This window comes from Lupinus angustifolius, chromosome LG13 (assembly GCF_001865875.1).
Source record: "Lupinus angustifolius cultivar Tanjil chromosome LG13, LupAngTanjil_v1.0, whole genome shotgun sequence".
NCBI classification, from domain to species: domain Eukaryota; kingdom Viridiplantae; phylum Streptophyta; class Magnoliopsida; order Fabales; family Fabaceae; genus Lupinus; species Lupinus angustifolius.
In genome coordinates, this window is record NC_032021.1 from 4,464,070 (window position 1) to 4,481,961 (window position 17,892).

A 17,892-nucleotide genomic window follows, 5' to 3' on the forward strand; every position below is an offset into this window, starting at 1 on the left:
GCTTTCATAGCTCAGTTGGTTAGAGCACCCGTTTAGTAAGCGGGAGGTCTTGAGTTCAACTCTCAATGAAAGCATAGTTTATTACAATTTTTTTACATGCTCAATATTTTTGAAACCTTGTTTTTTAGTTTGCACATTCGTTCAGTTTTGGAGTTTAGACATCCATTACGTGTTTTTTCTTTTATTCCATTGAAAAATATACAAATCAGCCCCCTTTGAATATAACTAACCATAAATAATAGGATGTGGTCTTATATCTACTTTCATATAATATAATAATGTGGTTTTGTATCTTCTTTCATTTAAGAACTTCTAAGTTCATCAGCTACCTCTTTTTTCAGTGCCATCAACCTTATCTGCCATATAACTCATTGAACTAAGGTTTTTAGTCCCAATACCCAAGTCTTTTCTCTTGGTTCACAGACTTTTCATATCTTCATCTATGTCATCAACATATGCAATGCTCATCCTTGGTGTTCTATTCATACCCTCTGAGGATGTTCTATTAGAACATGATTCTTGGTTATCCACTTTCATTGGACTTGTGTCCTTAGAACCACTGCTCCTTCTAGACTCAACTTGATAACTCATTGGAGAGGTTGACCAAACCGCTCTGTAGGTCACTGCCCTTGGAGGCTGCATCCAAGCTTCATCATTGTCACTGCATGTCTTGTACATTTCATCATTCATAACTTCAGGTTTCTGATCTGAACCATGATAATGACTCTGTCCAATAGAGTTTGTTAACAAGTAGAAAATGTAAATAACACTTAAAACAAGTGCTTATATTGTTACATATCAAATCAATGCTTATGTCTATAAGTCTATTTGAGAAAATTGAAGTGGATTATCATATTAATAATCTCGAGTCACCAACAAGATACTGATCTAGTAGTGTAAGGCTCCACTGATTTTACAGATAGACCAAAAAGTCAAAGGTTTTTTGAGAACGACACTTATTGGGAGGAGCAATCACACATCCGAAAGGGATTAGATCTTTATCTATAAGTTGAAGGGATATCCTTACTTTACTAAAAAAGTAATATTAATCTCTAGTCTATAATAAACAATTAACTATGATCCATTTAGATAGATTGGAAATGCAGTAGAACAAATAGTTCTATAGTTACAATCTAGAACAAAATCTTAGTCAAATAGTTCTAAGTCTAATTAGCATTAACCAAAAAAATAGTCCTATAGCTAGTAAGAAGTTCATATCATAGACTCACATGACATTGTGAATTGAAGATTTGTTTCAAGTCCTTGAAACCCAAAGGAAAGTTCAGATCTTGAGCTATTTCACTAAACAACTTTAATATCTCATCTTCTGGTACAATATTGATGCTAAGGTTTTTCCTCAATTCAAAGTCTACCAAATTCCCAGCAGATAGTTCCACATTTATAAAGTCAAATTCCACTCCATATCTTTCTCTGAACAAGTTTCTTATCTGACGAAGTAGTGACAGTTCACCACATCTTGAAGCAGTATATATCAGATTTGCTACTGCTATAGCAACATTTATAGGCAAGCCCTGCACAGAACTGCAATAACTTGTTAGAATTCAAAGTTAGATTTTGGTTATTTGTATAAATATAAGTCTACTATAAGTACCTGCATATGCTAATGTGGGAGATGTTGGTGATGATGCCTTCACAGAAATTGTCAATTTGGTTATATGCATGCAATAAACATGTGTCCTTGTAGAGCTGTTGAAGCTAAATTTAGGGGAAGTAAAAAGGCATGTTAAAAATCTAAAACCAATAACTTAGTTAGGGAACAGGTAAGTTAAAACTTGAATTTAGCTTGTTTAAAAAGTTAAGCCTTGAGCATACAGCATAAACATTATATAATAGGACTTACCCTGGGTAAAGCATGTTCAAGGCTACCAATCTGGAGAATCTGAGCAATATCTGTTTTTGAATGCTTAATAATAGAATGCCTCCTATTCTTCTGGTTCACTAGTTGAGCTTGAAATTGCATTATCAGGTTCTTGCTGCATAGTTGAAGAGCAACAAAAGGATCAGCTTTTCTTTTACATATTCATTTTCATTTTTCTTTACTCCCTAAGTTTGAAACTTTGAATAGTAACAATGCACATCACCCTTCTGGGTTGAATCTCAAAGATATATGTTATAGCACAGAGAGAAAAATATTGTCCAACAACTATTCTCAAAAGACTAACAAAACCATACACCCAAAGAAATTTAATAAACGTGAGGAATATAATATGCATAAAATGTGTTATGTAATTTTAACCCCAAAAGAAGTCTTACATACCACTTAGAAGCTCTCTTCCACCTGGTGCCTCCGACACATACAATAGCAGAACGAAAAACATTAGACCACGTTGTTTTGGATGAGTTTTTCTTTGACATTTTACAGTGTGAAGAAGAAACTAGAATAAGTTAAAGAAGAAAATTAACTAGAACATTATATACACCGTGATTTGGCTATTGATTTGATGAATAAGACTCTGATTATGGCTCTCCCATATCCAATTAATTAAAGGGCATAATCTTCACACAAGTAAAAAATGGTTAGAAAATATTTGCAAGAGTAATAAGGGTATGAATGCTTTTGATTTGTTTCAGTTGAAGTGGATGATTGTATGTGGAATAAACACGCCTTAAGCCTCCTCCTACTACGTACTGAGACCACTTCAGAACAAAAATAAGAATCATCGAAGATTTTGATTGAATGGATAAGCCTATATCAGATATCACTATATAATTTATCAAAGGAAAATTAATTATTAAGATGATGTATATTGATAAATGGGGGGAAAATATGGCTAAAAAAAATCACGGTCCATGATAACTCGAATCATTTTCACACATAATAATCATATTCTCTGGCATTAAATCTTACAGAATCTGTTGAAGTTTATACTCATCGATAACCAAAAAAAAAGTTTATACTCATCCATTTTTTAAGATATTTCATCTTGGCTGAAATAAAATGATATAGTGAATTTGTTTCTTTTTTTAGAAAGATTTATTCAGAATATAAACTTCAGTAAATGTTAAGATGTTATGCATTTATCTTTTCATCTCACATAAAAATAAATATTTAGTAAATGTTAATATATAGATATACAGAAAAGGAAAGCATCCAGCATTGATCTTGTTACCAATCCCCCTCTGTACTAAATACCTGGATCTGAATATCTGAATGACACAGATCCAATCCATTTCTGAATGAGCATTCTAATGGAAATGTCACTTCTTGAACAATGACCAAAGCCATAGTAGAAAACAACAACGACGAAGAACACCACTCTTTCTACGACTCTCACGACCGTTTAATCTCCAACACCAACTCTGAAAAAGACAGTTCCACTTCTACCTCCAACTCCGAAGACGACAATTACTCCTTTTCCAACTCTCCCACTCCAACTCATCATGACTCCAACTACCACATTTGGACTTCTCAACCCTCCTCCGTCTCCGAACGCCGCACCAATCTCCTCCGCAATTTCGGTCTCGCCGCTAACCCCCGCCGCAGTGCTCCTTCCTCCGCCGCCGGTCCTGATTTCTCCCGGTCACTCTCTTCTCGTTATCTGACCGGCACCGAGATTTGCCACGCCGCCGCGATTTTACGATCGAAATCAGACGGTGCGGCGAAGAGCGGGACTGGTTCGATTGTAAATAACAATAGGGAGGAGGGTTTGGAGAAGGTTGAAGAAGAAGCGTGGACGATAATAAAGGATCTTGATAACGGGAAAGAGTTTGTGGTGAATGAGGTTAGGGAAGACGGCATGGTTAACAAGGTTAAGGAAGTTGGGACAGGGAAGAATTTGACTATGGAGGAATTCGAAATGACCGTTGGGATTTCCCCAATTGTTCAAGAATTAATGCGGAGGCAAAATGTCGAGGAAGCTAATCGCAATGGTGTAGATTCCGGTCCGAATAATGATGATGCTGGTGGTGAGTGCAATGATAATGATGGTTTTAAGTTGAAAAAGAGAGGAAGTTGGTTCAAGAGTGTAATAAAGAGCGCTGTTTCGGCTCGTCTTCGGGAGAGGAGGGGGTGGAGTAGTGAAAGGGATACTGGCTCTGAGAAAGGTGGTGGGCGGTTGAGTTCCGCTACCGATGATAGCCAAGCTGATGGTTCATTTAATGGGGCTGAGAGAGTGAGGGTAAGACAGTATGGGAAATCATGTAAAGAGCTCAGTGGACTTTATAATATCCAGGAGATACAGGCTCATAATGGATCCATTTGGACTATAAAGTTTAGCTTGGATGGCAAGTATCTTGCTAGTGCAGGTGAGGATTGTGTGATTAATGTATGGAAGATTGTCGAATCTCGGAGCAAGAGGGAGTTGCTCGTGGACAAACAAGAAGATGGGAGTAATGTGAATACATTGTTGGTTGTGAATGGATCGCCGGAACCGGCTCTGCTGTCCCATGCTTTGGACAATCATTTGGAGCATAAGAGCATTGAGAGGAGGTCGTCTTTTAGCAGAAAACCATTGAGCTTGAATCAAATTGTAGTGCCAGAAACTGTGTTTGCACTTGAAGAAAACCCCGCTTGCTCCTTTAAAGGCCATCTCTATGACGTGCTTGACCTTTCTTGGTCCAAGTCTCAGGTTAGCTACTATCTTGAAATTACTTGTTATTCTATAATCAAATTACCACTACTGAGTACACTTTAAAAGTTTATTAATATTAAGGTCTGGCTAGCCGGTGCCCTAAGGGCATATGTTAAGGAATACACTAAAGGGGAAGCTGTATTAGAAATCTAAATCCACTAATTCTTGATGTCTTAAATTCATCATTTCCCAAGATAAAAGTATCTCTTTTACATTCTTAACCAATGCCCTAAGGCTATGTTTGGATACTTTATGATGAGTGAAGGGAATGAGATAGGGTGTGATGGAATGGAATGGAGTGGAATCAGATAAAATTACCACTCCATTGTTTGAGAATTGGACAGAATGATAATACATGTAATTATATTATTCTCATATCACTCTTATTGATATACTATTAGCTAGATATTATTTTATTCATGCCATGATGCCAAAAGTTGGAATTCAAATGAGAAATTTATTTATTTAAATAATACAAATGCTGAAATTAACCTTGAATTTATTGTAGATACAAAGAGTCAATTAAACCAATGTAAGTTTTGGTAATGAAAATGTGGTTTTGGTTCTGCATTTCAAGCCTGGATTAGCAACATGAGTAACATTAACAAATTGCCTGAAGGTTTAATATATATATATTGGTTGGATAAAAGTAGTGAAACATCTGTGTGTTTCTGTGCTTAGTGGCCAAGATGTAGCCGCCACATCTATCGATGAAGGAGAAGGAAGATATAAAGAGGCCAGAATTGTAATTTAAAAGAATATAACAAAAGTAAAATGCTGGTTGCATCAGCTACACCCCAAATTGGAGGGAAGAGAAAATTGGGTTTTGGATCTCATCCAATCATGTACCATTATACTCCATTATTATTAGTACAATCCAAACAATTGAACATGATAAGTTTTCATTCCACTCCACTCCATCCAATACCACCAATCCAATCAATTGAACATGATAAGTTTTCATTCCACTCCACTCTATCCAATACCACCAATCCAATCATAGCCTAAGGGCAGTGGTTAGCATTTCCCTCAATATTATTACTCATTTTGTTCCCTATTATCTATTTCTTTGTAGAAAAAAATGTTTCTATTTATTTGTATATTTAGAAGTTCAAGAAAGCATTAATGTATTATTTTTTAGTAAGAGAGTAGTGGAATAATATTAATGATAGTTAATGGAGAGATAAAGGGTAAACATGAAGAACAAAAATAATTTTTTTGGGAATTAACTATATTAATTAGCTACACTGGTATGTGTTTATGTCCTAAGAAAATATATAGGAAACGGAGGGAGTAACTATCATCTTGCCATTGGTTGGCCCTATTTCAACACACTCATACTTATTGTCTTTTTTATGATATTTAGGACTCAAATATTTGCCATGACGTGTTGTGTGGTTTAGAAGTATAAACTATCATGCCACTTAGATAATCTTATATTGTTTTTTATCTATTTTCTCAGCACTTGCTCTCGTCTTCGATGGACAAAACTGTCCGGCTGTGGCATTTGTCTAGCAAGTCATGCTTGAAGATTTTTTCACACAGTGACTATGGTGAGTACACACTGTTATCACATCTTGCAATGCTCATATCTTTGCTTTTCCTTATTGAGTAGAATTTATACAGACCACTTCTATGCACATGATAGTATTAAACAAATTCATACTTGTATGCATTTTTGTAAGTTCCTCTCTCCCTTACCCAACTAAAATTTGAATTATATTCCCAAGATGGCCTATCTTATCGACTTATCCAATCTGATTCAAGTTGTTATCAGCTCTGCTGAGAGGAATGGGTAATCTCATAAATGCCCAAAGGCCTAGGTTCATCAATATTTGTCGTTGCTACATATAGGACTGCTTATATAAAAGTTCTTTCACATCTATCGGGTGGTTATTTAAATTTAGAAATGAAAGTGATTCTGTTGTCTCCCCCCTTCCTTTTCATCGTCCCTTGCTAATTGTACCTTTTGCTTAATCTGTTTTCTGTCTGGCACAGTAACTTGCATCCAGTTCAATCCTGTTGATGATAAATACTTCATTAGCGGATCTTTGGATGCTAAGGTTCGCATATGGAGCATTCCTGATCGTCAAGTTGTTGATTGGGCTGATCTGCATGAGATGGTCACTGCTGCTTGTTATACACCTGATGGTCAGGTTGGTCCAACATTAATGTGCATATTTTTCAAACATTAAATTTGTGCTGCTCAGTAAAATTTTCTGCTTTATACAGGGTGCACTAGTTGGTTCATACAAGGGTCACTGCTATTTATATAATACGTCTGGTATAGCCAGTGAGACTTGTTGTTTAACTTTCCATTTGATTTATACTCTATTCTGATTACCTATTACTGATTATTATATTTTTCTCTCTTTTTATTCAGAAAATAAGTTGCAACAGAAAAGTCAGATCAATCTGAAGAACAGGAAAAAGAAATCGAATCGCAAGAAAATTACTGGCTTCCAGGTAATTTTTTAATGGCTTAACTGCTGGGCTGTCAGATGTGCCCCCATTAAAAAAGTTAAAGATTATTGTAGATTTGCTTAGACTAGTAAGTAGTAACTGCTTATGATTGTCTTTGCACTGATTTTTATGAATAGTTTGCCCCAGGAAGCTCAACTGAAGTTCTCATTACATCTGCTGATTCACGGATTCGGGTTGTTGATGGTGTTGATCTGGTTCATAAATATAAAGGTAGGTAAATTAGTTATATGCCAAATGAAATTTATCAACGACACATGACAAGTTAATACACCATTATGTAAAGTTTCCTCTGAATAAAACTTGTGGTTTCTATTGTTGTGCCTTAATATGAAATTGGAACGGAAGTTACTTTTGTTTATTTTCTTTTGGAGAGTCATTGATGAATGATGAGGCATTAGGACATGGGACTTCATTTAAACAATACGAAAAAATGTGGTCATTGCTAGTTTTGATTCTGTGTGCAATTGGAATAGGTTTCTAGTTTTTTTATTTGCATTCTAGTCCCCATTTCAGGTTAAAATAATACAAGTTTTGTGCAGGTTTTGGGAATGCAAATAGCCAAATTTCGGCCTCCCTCACAGGAAATGGTAAATATATTGTCTCAGCTAGTGAGGATTCTTATGTATACATCTGGAAAAATGAATCTCATTCCAGACCTAACAGAAGTAAAAGTGTCACTGTCACAAGCTCATATGAACATTTTCACTGTAAGTATGTATCTGTGGCCATTCCTTGGCCTGGTATAGATGACGCATGGGAGATACATGATACATTTTGTGGTGACGAAATGGAGGTTGATGGTAACTTGGATGAAGTCTCATCTGCCAATCATCCTCCTACCCCTGTAGAGGAAAATTTTGTTACCGAGGGCTTCCAATCTGCAATGGGTTGCAAGAGTAGTCCATTTCAGGGAACTATTGCAAGTGCAACAAGTAATTACTTTTTTGATAGAATTTCCACCACATGGTCAGGGGGGAAATTTCCTCGAGCTGCAACGAACCGAAGCCCTCGTGTCAGTGTGAGCCAAAACATGTCAGCATGGGGTATGGTGATTGTAACTGCCGGCCTTCGAGGGGAAATCAGGACTTTTCAAAATTTTGGGTTGCCTCTTCGGACATAAGAGGTGATTTAAAATGCATGTCTAATGAGCTTGGGAGAATGACTTAATGATATCTACTCAGAGGACAGTAGACTTCACTTTCTCCACTAGTTGGTGAAAACTTGTACAGGAAGATGCTAGTTGAGAATATTAGGGTAGTTCCATTTCTTTCCTTGTTCTCTTGCTTATCTGGTGCGGAGATAGGTTGCCGTTCTGATCAAGCATTGACTGTGAGAAAAGGGGGGAAATGAAAACAGAGTTGTGTAGAAAAAAGAAAACAAAAGATCGTATACAAAGAATTTGGAAACCGATGGATTGATGTATTGGGTAAATGTAGATTAACGAGCATGAGCAGGGTTATGGATTTATAAATGATATTCTTTCTGTTGTTGATATCAGTCTTGGTGTGGAATTAGATTTCTTGTCCATCGGAATCAATTTCTCAATAAAATATCATGGCTACAAGTGAGATTGTGGCTTGGGAATTGTTTAGCCTGGAAAATTGTCCATGACTGGAAGTATGCTTTTCTCCATTATATTAAGATTTGTTTACGAGTTGGTTTTTTGAATGGAAAATTTTGTAAAGGAAAAGTTTGAAAGCTGTCTCAAAAGTATATTCATGGTTCTTAAACTTTCCTATTGTCTCCATTCGTACCAACTGGCAAATAGCATTATAAGGATTCTTGATTTAATGGAAATTGAAATCTGATTTTCTCATATCATGTTTGGTTTGTTTGTTAGTTGGTTTTTAAAAAGGAAGGAATGGAGAGAAAATACTTATGACTTGATTTCAAACATTTATCTTAGCTTTCATTATCTTTCAAAAATCAAACTTGGGTGGAGAGTTGAGAGCAATGGCTATACTACTTTATAACTAATGAGGAATTTTTCACACCCCAAAATAATGATAGAATAAAACTTTAAAGTAAGACGTGATTCTACCTTCTCTATCTCCCTACTTCAGCAATAAACCTTACTCTCTTTATTTTCATATGTGAAGGTAAGCCATTGCTAAAGGATACAGAAGAACAAATGCAGATTAGCAAAATTCAATACATAGGTTTGCTTGTTGGATGTTTGTTTGAGGTTCATTTTCTGTCATCTTTCTTTCTTCATATGGTTTTGCAGTTCAGTCATGAAGTTGGATTTCTGGAAAATCCAACCTTCGTGGCTTCAGCGATCGTTTGCAGTGTTGAAATTGGATTGATTGTGCACCTCACATCATACAAACCTTAAGGTTGGGTCATATTTTGATTGATCTGATTTTTGTTTAGTCAAGCTAACTAAATCGAATAACCATCCTTTCATAAAAAATTGCATGTCATTGTTACATACTATTATCTTAAAAAAATTGTTAACATGTGTCGATTGTTTAATATATTAGTGACATGCGTAAAAGCTTATTAAATCATTTCACATGTTAGTCACATTTCTAACACCATTTACCAGTATGCTAATGATGCGTATTTTATGGTGTGCAAATCATATAACAATATTGTGACCAAACTAGCAAAACTCGTCCAACACCTCAACCTTATTCTTAATGTTTGTCTATAGCTCAACATCTATAGGTCAAACTCAACATCTAAGTTATAATCATTAATGTTTGTCTAAATTTCCTTATTCTTAATGGTTAATTACTCAACTTTTCTTTGAAAACAGATGTATATAATGGAAAAAAGTCACTTTCTCTGTTGTTTTTAGATTAGTAATCACTTCCCTGCAAAGTTGGGGGACATTGTGTCATTCATTACACATGCATTTCATATTAAATTTTTGGCTGGTTTCAATGAAAATAAATTTTGGGTGTCTGCAATAGAAGTTTGGTAAAGAACACCAATAAGCCTCAACTTGGAAGCTTTACTAGTTCATTAAGATTATAATTAATTATACAGGCCCATTGCATAATAATTCATATCCTATATAACCCATTCACCAAAATCTAACCCCACCAGTCCCACCTTTGTCTAGCATTGTATATTAAACATATATGTCTGTACAAAGGGAAGAACGACATAATTCAGGTGTCAAAAATAAGCACCTTAACAAAAATCTAAACTTTTTTATGACCAGCATAATTATACATGAACATATTTTCATTGGGTTCCTTGTGTAAGTCTCTGCGTCTCATTTTGGTCACTGAGAGTTTCAACGAGAAGAGGTGGAGCATACTGGGCTGTCCCTTGGTGCTCTTCAGAATCCTGGCAATATGAGAGAACTATGGTGTCAATTGACATCTCCACAACTGCAAAGAAAAGGGTTGCAACAATATATCCAAGGGCCCAGCAAACCTGCATTAAACAGAATGCAAAATAAGGTTAGGAGAATTGTTTGAAATTCATATTTAATGGTGAATTGGTAAGACTGTGGTGACAGTGAATGCAGGGAGTTAATCTTTTACTCGGGTTATGTTTCGAGGCTTTAAAGATGATGGAGGGGTTTTGTTCAATGATGCAGATTGCTGAGCCACAGATTTAGGTCCTTTAAGAAACATGGTTTTGATTTTTGAACAAACACACTTGTATAAAAATTCTACATCAAAAGAGCAATGGAGTTCATAAATTAAAACACATAATTTTGAGGAATGCTTGCAATACTCTACTAAAATACTCTCTGGTATTGGGTAGAGTTTATGTGGAACCCACCAAATAGAGAGTGGACCCATATGATTTAGTAGGTCTCACATGAACTCCGCCAATAACAAAGTGTGTAGGGAGAGAGTACTGAAAAGAGTGTGTTGCTAGCATTCCTTGGTAATTTTTAAACCCCTCCCTATCTGACTTTTAAAGGTTTCAACTTCCATCAACTAAAACTGAATTACCATCTTTTCTGCTTTTGTTAAATGGCAATTGATCTTAGCCCTCTACCCTATTAATTAGATTATAGAAAACATACCAGAACAGGCAAAAGTGGAGATGAGATCTTGTAACGGGAAGATTTGTACTTGTGCGTGTCCAACATAAGGAATGCAAACACAACACTTGAGAGGCTGACACATAGTTTTCCGAGGAACAAAATGACATCTCCAATTACATTGAGACGCCCAATCTTCAGAATGTTATTCATGATCAGTTCTGTTGCAGTAGAAGAAGCCACAAAGAAACTTTTACCTGTTATAGCAATCTGTAAAAACCAAGAAGATAGTCGGGAAGTTGAAATCAGAAAAGTATAAAAATAAGTAAAAAACAGTCTAGCTTAAGACTTCTCGTACAAAGAAAAATCTAAGATACATTGTTCTAGAGAAGGGTTGGGGTGAGGTTGATTGATCGGATACATTTTAGTGCTCGTAGATGGGGCAAGTTAACCATTTAGTAAATAAATTTTAACTATCTCTAACTCTAGTTATCACCATCCTTAACTACACGGACATTTTCTCTAAGCAACTTGCTAGTTGCTATGTATTTTGAAGTATACTTTACGAAAAAGATACCATGTTTTTTAAGAGAATTATTCCACAACATTAATAAACATGTCTATATAAAATGACTGCATGCATAAAAATCTGCTATATGGTAGATACTGTAGATTAACAAATTATACCATGATGTAAGCATTTCGGTTTACTGATTTGATGATCCACTCAATACACCTGAGAAAACATTGAGCAGATTGGTATGCAGCCCTTCCTAAACAGTTGTCAGGCTCATAACTAGAGACTTTTAGTCTGCGACGGATAGATTCAAGCAGAAAGCGGATTGATTCCACAAATGATACAATCAGAGAGCCAAGAGCCACAGACCCAAGACTGTAACGCATGAGCCTCTTCATGGAGGAAAAGACTGAAAGAAATGGAATTTCATGCTGCATAGATAAATGTGAATTATGGTTAATAACATGAACATAAGAGAATTCTTAACCATCAAAACTAAAATGCTTAGTCAATAGATAATCAAATTCCAATCGTCCAGATAAACAAGCACTATCAGTTCACAAGTAGGTTAACAGTCTAGTTAAACCCAACCATTCACCACATTGCTCTTATAGTTGATAGTCATATTTCAACAATTTTCTAATTTCTTATGTCACATGGCCATAGACTGATCAGTGATCCGGGAAAATTTCTGATCCAAATAGCAACTTTTTGCCCTACTTAGGCTGGGACTCCAATTTGCTCAATCAGATAATATCTGAATTATATTGACTGTATAAAACCCTCACTGAGTTCTCTGAATTGCAATATTCACTTTGGACAAGGCATTGTGACTTACAGATGTTTCACCATGGTTCCAGTAATAAGAAGCAACCGACCCGGCAAACACTGTTGAGGAGCATGCCATGAAAAATTGTGTAGCCCAATAACACCCAAATAGGTGAAAAAGGATGGCAACCCCAATATGTGGGGTGTAGTGAATGCTGTATCCACAACACAGGTCACAGTTCACCCGTTTTGCGAGGAGATCATATGTGCAGCAGTTAGAGTTGCAGTTATTCTGAACAATCTGGCCAGAGCTAAACAAGTAGAGAGCAGCGGAAATCCAGAACATGTAAAACACGGCAAGGATGCCATATGGTATGAGTGGAAAAATAATGAGTGCTTGAACTTCTCCTATCACTTTTGCAGCAACCTGTGAACAAATGGAAAATGGATTGACTCAGAAAACGGAAAGAATGTGCATAAAATCAATTAATTGATTGACTTGGAAAATGGAAAGAATGCTGCATTATCATTTCAGTTACTAGTGGTGTAGGCTAAAACTACACACGATCACTATCAGATACCATTTCAAAAAGAGACACCTTGATCATATTTTAAGAATTGCATATCATAAAGTGGTGCACTGATGCTTACCTTCAGGACAGATGTTGCCATAAGGATGCGTCGAACAATAGCAATTGATGTAAGAATGGCAACACCCATGATAAAGGTCATAACTACAGTGGCCACACGTAGATGAGTCAGTTCCTGAAGGAGAAACATTGTTGTTAGATGTACATGGTAAAATCATCAATGGAAGGAGAAAAGGATGAGGACTCAATTAGGATGGTACCTACCCTCCCAAATACATTAATGTAAGGGTCATGCTCTCCAATGATGGGAGAAATGGCATCATTTGCGATCCATCCAGCTGAAAGTTATGAGAAGTTTAACTCAGCGTTATTGTTTGATTGATGTTTGTCCAACATCTAGATAAAGGTAAACAAGAAATTATGCTGCATTCTCAATACAATGTAGCATTCTCAACATTCCAGATTCCAATACTTTGTATAAAAAAATGTACTACAACGAATTGATGTGTCATAACCAAAACTACCAGCAGAGAAGTGATTTAGTGCTTGGATGGATATAACTGACTATACATAAATTGATGGAATAATTCATGCAAGTGATGATCTAAAAAAAGAATAGGCCATGCAGCTGCAAAGTAATGAAACACTACATATACATATAATGGAGAAAGGAGGGGGGAAACATGCTAATTCCCCGTTTGTGCTTTGTTTGATATCTGTATAGTGATATTTCCATAAAAACGCGGATATTTTGTTTAAGACATAGCCCAACAGAGTTCTAACCTTTTAGATAGTAGAAAATTGTGACTGATACTATTAGAACATTAAAGAACACCACTGTTATCCAAGGCATTGCAGCAACAAAATGCCGAATCATCACCAACCAAACCACAGACAGAAAAAGAGGTAAAATCCCTCCACAAACGATGAGCACAGGCCACGCCTTTCCTACGTCAGCCATGTACCTCTGCAAATATAAATGATGAAACATTGAAATTCTACATCACATGCTACTGATTGGCAGGACATACAAAATGATGTTAAGAAAAGTTTAATATGAATTGTTGGCAGGCCACCAGCCTCTAGCATCATATATGAAAATCTTTATACAACGGAAAATTTACCACACTTCATATTTTACATTACAGAAGTAAAAAAATGATCCCTCCATATTTAAAAGTATATGAAGGGCAAAGGAGGTAATGGGTGAACAGGACTTGAATTTGTATCTTGGATTTTTTGTATAACAGAACTTTGAAGGTGGTGACTGGTGAGTGTCCAAAAAAACAGAAAAAGGGACAGGCTGAAAGTACGAATGCAAGTGTATTCTACAGGTATTGGTCTCAAGTATGGATACAATATGAAAAGGTCACCAATTTTGGAGTATTTCTGCATTATAGCCACCCAGATTTTCCCAACTTCCTACAATTTCTTATCTCTTTTGTTAACATTAACATGTTGATAATACAATAAACACACAGTATATGAGGCTGATGTTGAGTTGTTAATACTTATTACAATCAAAATATACCCTGGACTAAATTACAATGATAATACCAGTAAGAAAAGTAGGAATCAAAATTTGTTAACCTTTAAGACAGCTGAATGAGAATTAATAGATTTGTGGATGGACTTATCAATAACAATGTCTTCATTTATGTTAACTCCACCCATCTGCTGCCAATGCTTCAAAGACGTGTTCGATGCTCGGGCAATAAATTGGCAACTCCAGTAAACTAGACAAAAAAAGTTGTTTTAAGAACCATGTATTTTTGAAGCTCATAATGTATAAACATTCCCCTTCCCCACCAGCCAAAAAGAAAAAGAGACAATGAAAATCAAAAAGAAGAAAGGAACCTAAATTTAATGCCTTACTTACAAGGAGCATATCTTGTGCCCAAGGCAAAAATCTAAGTCACAACTATTAGCAAGCATAAAATAAAATATGAAAATACAAATCCATCGAAATGGTATAGTTTGCTCACCATTTACACTAGGAAATATGACAGGATAACATGGGCCCTGAAGTTGAAGAGAGGAGTTTCTCATTTCTGGCGTCAAGAACTCAAAATAATCGTAGTTCCTATTAATCCAATCAGTCATCGAAAGACGAATATCTCCTTCAGGATAATCACACACCCAGTCAAGAGAGTCTTCAGAAGGTATAGGGCAGTCCAACAAACATATACTACGGGCATTGGCCAGCTTAAATTGGCTATTCTTCAATCCGCTCTGATAAACCTGATTAGGATTTTGCCAATACCGGAGCTCCAATTCACCGAGGTCAGGGTGTGCATGCTTATCCCCACACACATTCCCTTTGTAGTCCAGCCCATTAGTAAGCCTAGTAAGACATACCAGTGATCACAAATTACACGATGATAGATAACAACAAAAAGATTAACAAAAATGTGGGGGTTCATGCCACTACACCTTCAACTCTCACATCACACTTTAAGTTCTTCATAAGCCAAACAAACAAACAAACAAACAAGAAGACCCAGTAAGCATAGAATTGTTGAAATCAAAATTGAATAATGTGACACCTATCCTGTCTTAAACAAGAATTTCATGCATTTTATAGCAGGCTAAGGCCTAAGGTACACAAAACACCCTTTTACTATTATTTTTTCATAAATTAGTAAAACAAGCAAAGACATAAAAAAAGTAGAAAATCGTGGACACTATAAAAAGGACCCAATTGAGAAACAATACCCTGTGCCTTAAGATTTACATTCAAAACCACAACTTTCCAATTGCAGACACTCTATTTCCAGTTTAAAACAGTGGCAGTGGTAAATTAAATAAAGTGAGAGAAAGTTTAAGATTTTCCTTTTTTTACCTTAGTGGGTTCCCTTGGTTGAAACCAAAGCTGGAGTTTACAATCATTGATATCCAAAATGCAATAAAGATCAGAAGAACAGTGATGTCTCTGCATTTCCTATTATGCCTTATGATTCCACCCATTTGGTTAACTCCATCACTTGATGGGTATCTTCCTATTACTGCACCTAAAGGACCCCTCATTTTCAAGCTTGTATCTATGTTTTATAAATATAAAGTTACAAAATTGGCTTCAATTTAAGTGTAAGTGTGTAACACAAGAGTAAAAGATGCAGAGTAGAGGAGGAGGAGGAGGAAGAAGAAGGAGGGACAAAGCAGAGTATATAAGGTAGCTAGTGGAGCGTGAAGGCCTGTGTGAAAAGGAAAGTGTCTTAGATTTGGATTATTATATGTGAATAAAGTATATTTATCATGGTAATGAGAAAAGTTATATTTATATATTGTTAGTGTAAATATTTATTCATAATCATTATCATTATAATATTTATATATTGTTAGTGTAAATACATTTTATTCTCATTACAACAATGTTTACTAAATCCATTTTAAGACCATGATTTTCTAAGTGGATGCGGCTTCATAGATACATGTGAGTTTGAGTCTGAGCTAGCTCAGCTTAAACTGCATCATTGTAACTGTGTCATAAAACAAATACAATAAATAAGAACCAGAGCACAAAAACTTAATGCATTTATTTAAAGATATACATGAGACAGATCGTAGAAGTTCAAGGTTAAAGTTGATTAATTAGATTCATGAAATGGTCACTTTAAATTACTTTAGTAAAAGATCAAGTTAAACTGTTTTTTATCAATAATAAGCTAAATATTAAATTGAGACTGATAGATTTTTATATTTTAGTTTTTTTTGGCAAAGAGTTAGTTCTGCATTCTACTAGTCCTTTTCTTATAAGTACAAAACAGTTTTGTTATATTTATAAACATGCTTATTTATAAATAAATTTTTACTATCTAATGGTGGAAATATATAATATATAAATAAAAGGTTTACTTTGAGTAATATTTTGAAAAATACTAAAATATAATTTATGGACGTTTTGCTCTTACCAAGGAAACATAAATCATGAAACTAAAATAACAAGAATTATATGTTAAAAGAATCCATGACATGCGCACCATGTTTTTTTCCTTCCAATAATAACTGTCTTTTTATTTAATTTATCTCACATTCTCTCTAATAAAGTAACTCAATTCTGAGTTTGGAATGAAGAACGAGCCGTTAGCCAAATCCAAGAGGGGACAAGCCATTATGGGAAGTCCTTAAAAATTAATAGAAAAATAAATTATGAAATTTAAATTAGCTGATTCCGCCGCAGTGGCAAGAAAAGGACACTGATCATTGAAGTTTAAAAGTAAATTAAATAAATTCATTTTCTGACTATATGGACCAATAATGACAGTTGGATGGTTTTGAGCATTATTATCAGACGGTGAGAGTGGTCAATAATTCAAGAGGTGCAAAACAGGTTATAAATTACCCACAAGTTACTAATAAAGTGTTAGTTTAGTAATAAAATGTCTCATTAGATTTCCACCAAATAGACCAAAAGATAATATGTACAACTCTAAAGAGCAACATTTATTAGAATAAACTCTTAGTCTTACCCATTGGGTGAGGTTACCACCAAAAAGAAAAATTACCCACAAGTTGGTGGACCCTCTTACTTTTTGTGCCCACTCTTTCCTTCTTTGAAAGGTCTCTTTATTACATCTCTCATCTCTTTTTTTATTTCCACCTTTTTCTTTTCTCCCTAGTTTTTCTCAATTGATTCCATTCAGTCTGAACATTGGACAATTGACATTTCATATTAGACATGGTATAATAGTAAATTAGTTTTCATAAAATAACTCAATTACCCCTTGGTCCTGTGTTTTAAGAAACAAGGAACTCAAAAGTTAGATATATTCCTTACCTGCTTTCTTTTTGTGAAGAAAAATAACTACAAAGGACTATTTGGCACTTTTCTAAAAGCATGAGTGCTAATTAGATTTTATTATTTAGTCACTTATACAATCAGCTCAGATGGTACATTAATACAAGATTACTTTAGATTTCATCTTAGAGCTTCAGTTTGTCATATTTAGAGGTCTGGAAGGTGAACTGAAAATTAAAACATGCAGGGAA

General features: G+C 35.2%; 2 protein-coding genes and 1 non-coding gene across 4 annotated transcripts; 2 read left to right on the forward strand and 1 right to left on the reverse strand.

The window, feature by feature from the left end:
- On the forward strand, window positions 1-74 carry TRNAT-AGU. The gene has a single exon. It is a non-coding gene; the product is annotated as a tRNA-Thr (tRNA).
- On the forward strand, window positions 3,095-8,665 carry LOC109363362 (WD repeat-containing protein 44-like). 2 transcript variants are annotated; one of them, XM_019609607.1, is made up of 7 exons: window positions 3,095-4,589; window positions 6,055-6,145; window positions 6,591-6,748; window positions 6,825-6,876; window positions 6,976-7,058; window positions 7,193-7,286; window positions 7,616-8,665. In XM_019609607.1, exons 1-7 carry the CDS (start codon window positions 3,234-3,236, stop codon window positions 8,194-8,196), a joined length of 2,415 nt encoding a protein of 804 aa, XP_019465152.1. In that variant the 5' UTR covers window positions 3,095-3,233; the 3' UTR covers window positions 8,197-8,665. The 2 variants fall into 2 exon arrangements, with proteins under 2 accessions (XP_019465152.1, XP_019465153.1); XM_019609608.1 differs by having other exon boundaries at window positions 7,203-7,286; window positions 7,616-8,250.
- On the reverse strand, window positions 10,018-16,111 carry LOC109325771 (choline transporter-like protein 2). Its single transcript, XM_019558323.1, has 10 exons — window positions 15,746-16,111; window positions 14,889-15,247; window positions 14,494-14,639; window positions 13,687-13,870; window positions 13,168-13,241; window positions 12,965-13,078; window positions 12,384-12,740; window positions 11,716-11,976; window positions 11,071-11,298; window positions 10,018-10,466 (listed from the first exon to the last, which is right to left on the reverse strand). Exons 1-10 carry the CDS (start codon window positions 15,928-15,930, stop codon window positions 10,272-10,274), a joined length of 2,103 nt encoding a protein of 700 aa, XP_019413868.1. The 5' UTR covers window positions 15,931-16,111; the 3' UTR covers window positions 10,018-10,271.

What these genes read in the sequence shown, in the direction of transcription:
- LOC109363362 (XM_019609607.1), top strand. Translation starts at nt 3,234, where the DNA reads ATGACCAAAGCCATAGTAGAAAACAACAACGACGAAGAACACCACTCT. An exon ending in GTTATACACCTGATGGTCAG is followed by an intron (nt 6,749 to 6,824) that starts GTTGGTCCAACA and finishes TGCTTTATACAG; the next exon opens with GGTGCACTAGTTGGTTCATA. An exon ending in TCTGGTTCATAAATATAAAG is followed by an intron (nt 7,287 to 7,615) that starts GTAGGTAAATTA and finishes AGTTTTGTGCAG; the next exon opens with GTTTTGGGAATGCAAATAGC.
- LOC109325771 (XM_019558323.1), bottom strand. Translation starts at nt 15,930, where the DNA reads ATGAGGGGTCCTTTAGGTGCAGTAATAGGAAGATACCCATCAAGTGAT. An exon ending in AATTTTCTACTATCTAAAAG is followed by an intron (nt 13,242 to 13,686) that starts GTTAGAACTCTG and finishes CATAACTTTCAG; the next exon opens with CTGGATGGATCGCAAATGAT. An exon ending in ACATTAATGTATTTGGGAGG is followed by an intron (nt 13,079 to 13,167) that starts GTAGGTACCATC and finishes TTTCTCCTTCAG; the next exon opens with GAACTGACTCATCTACGTGT.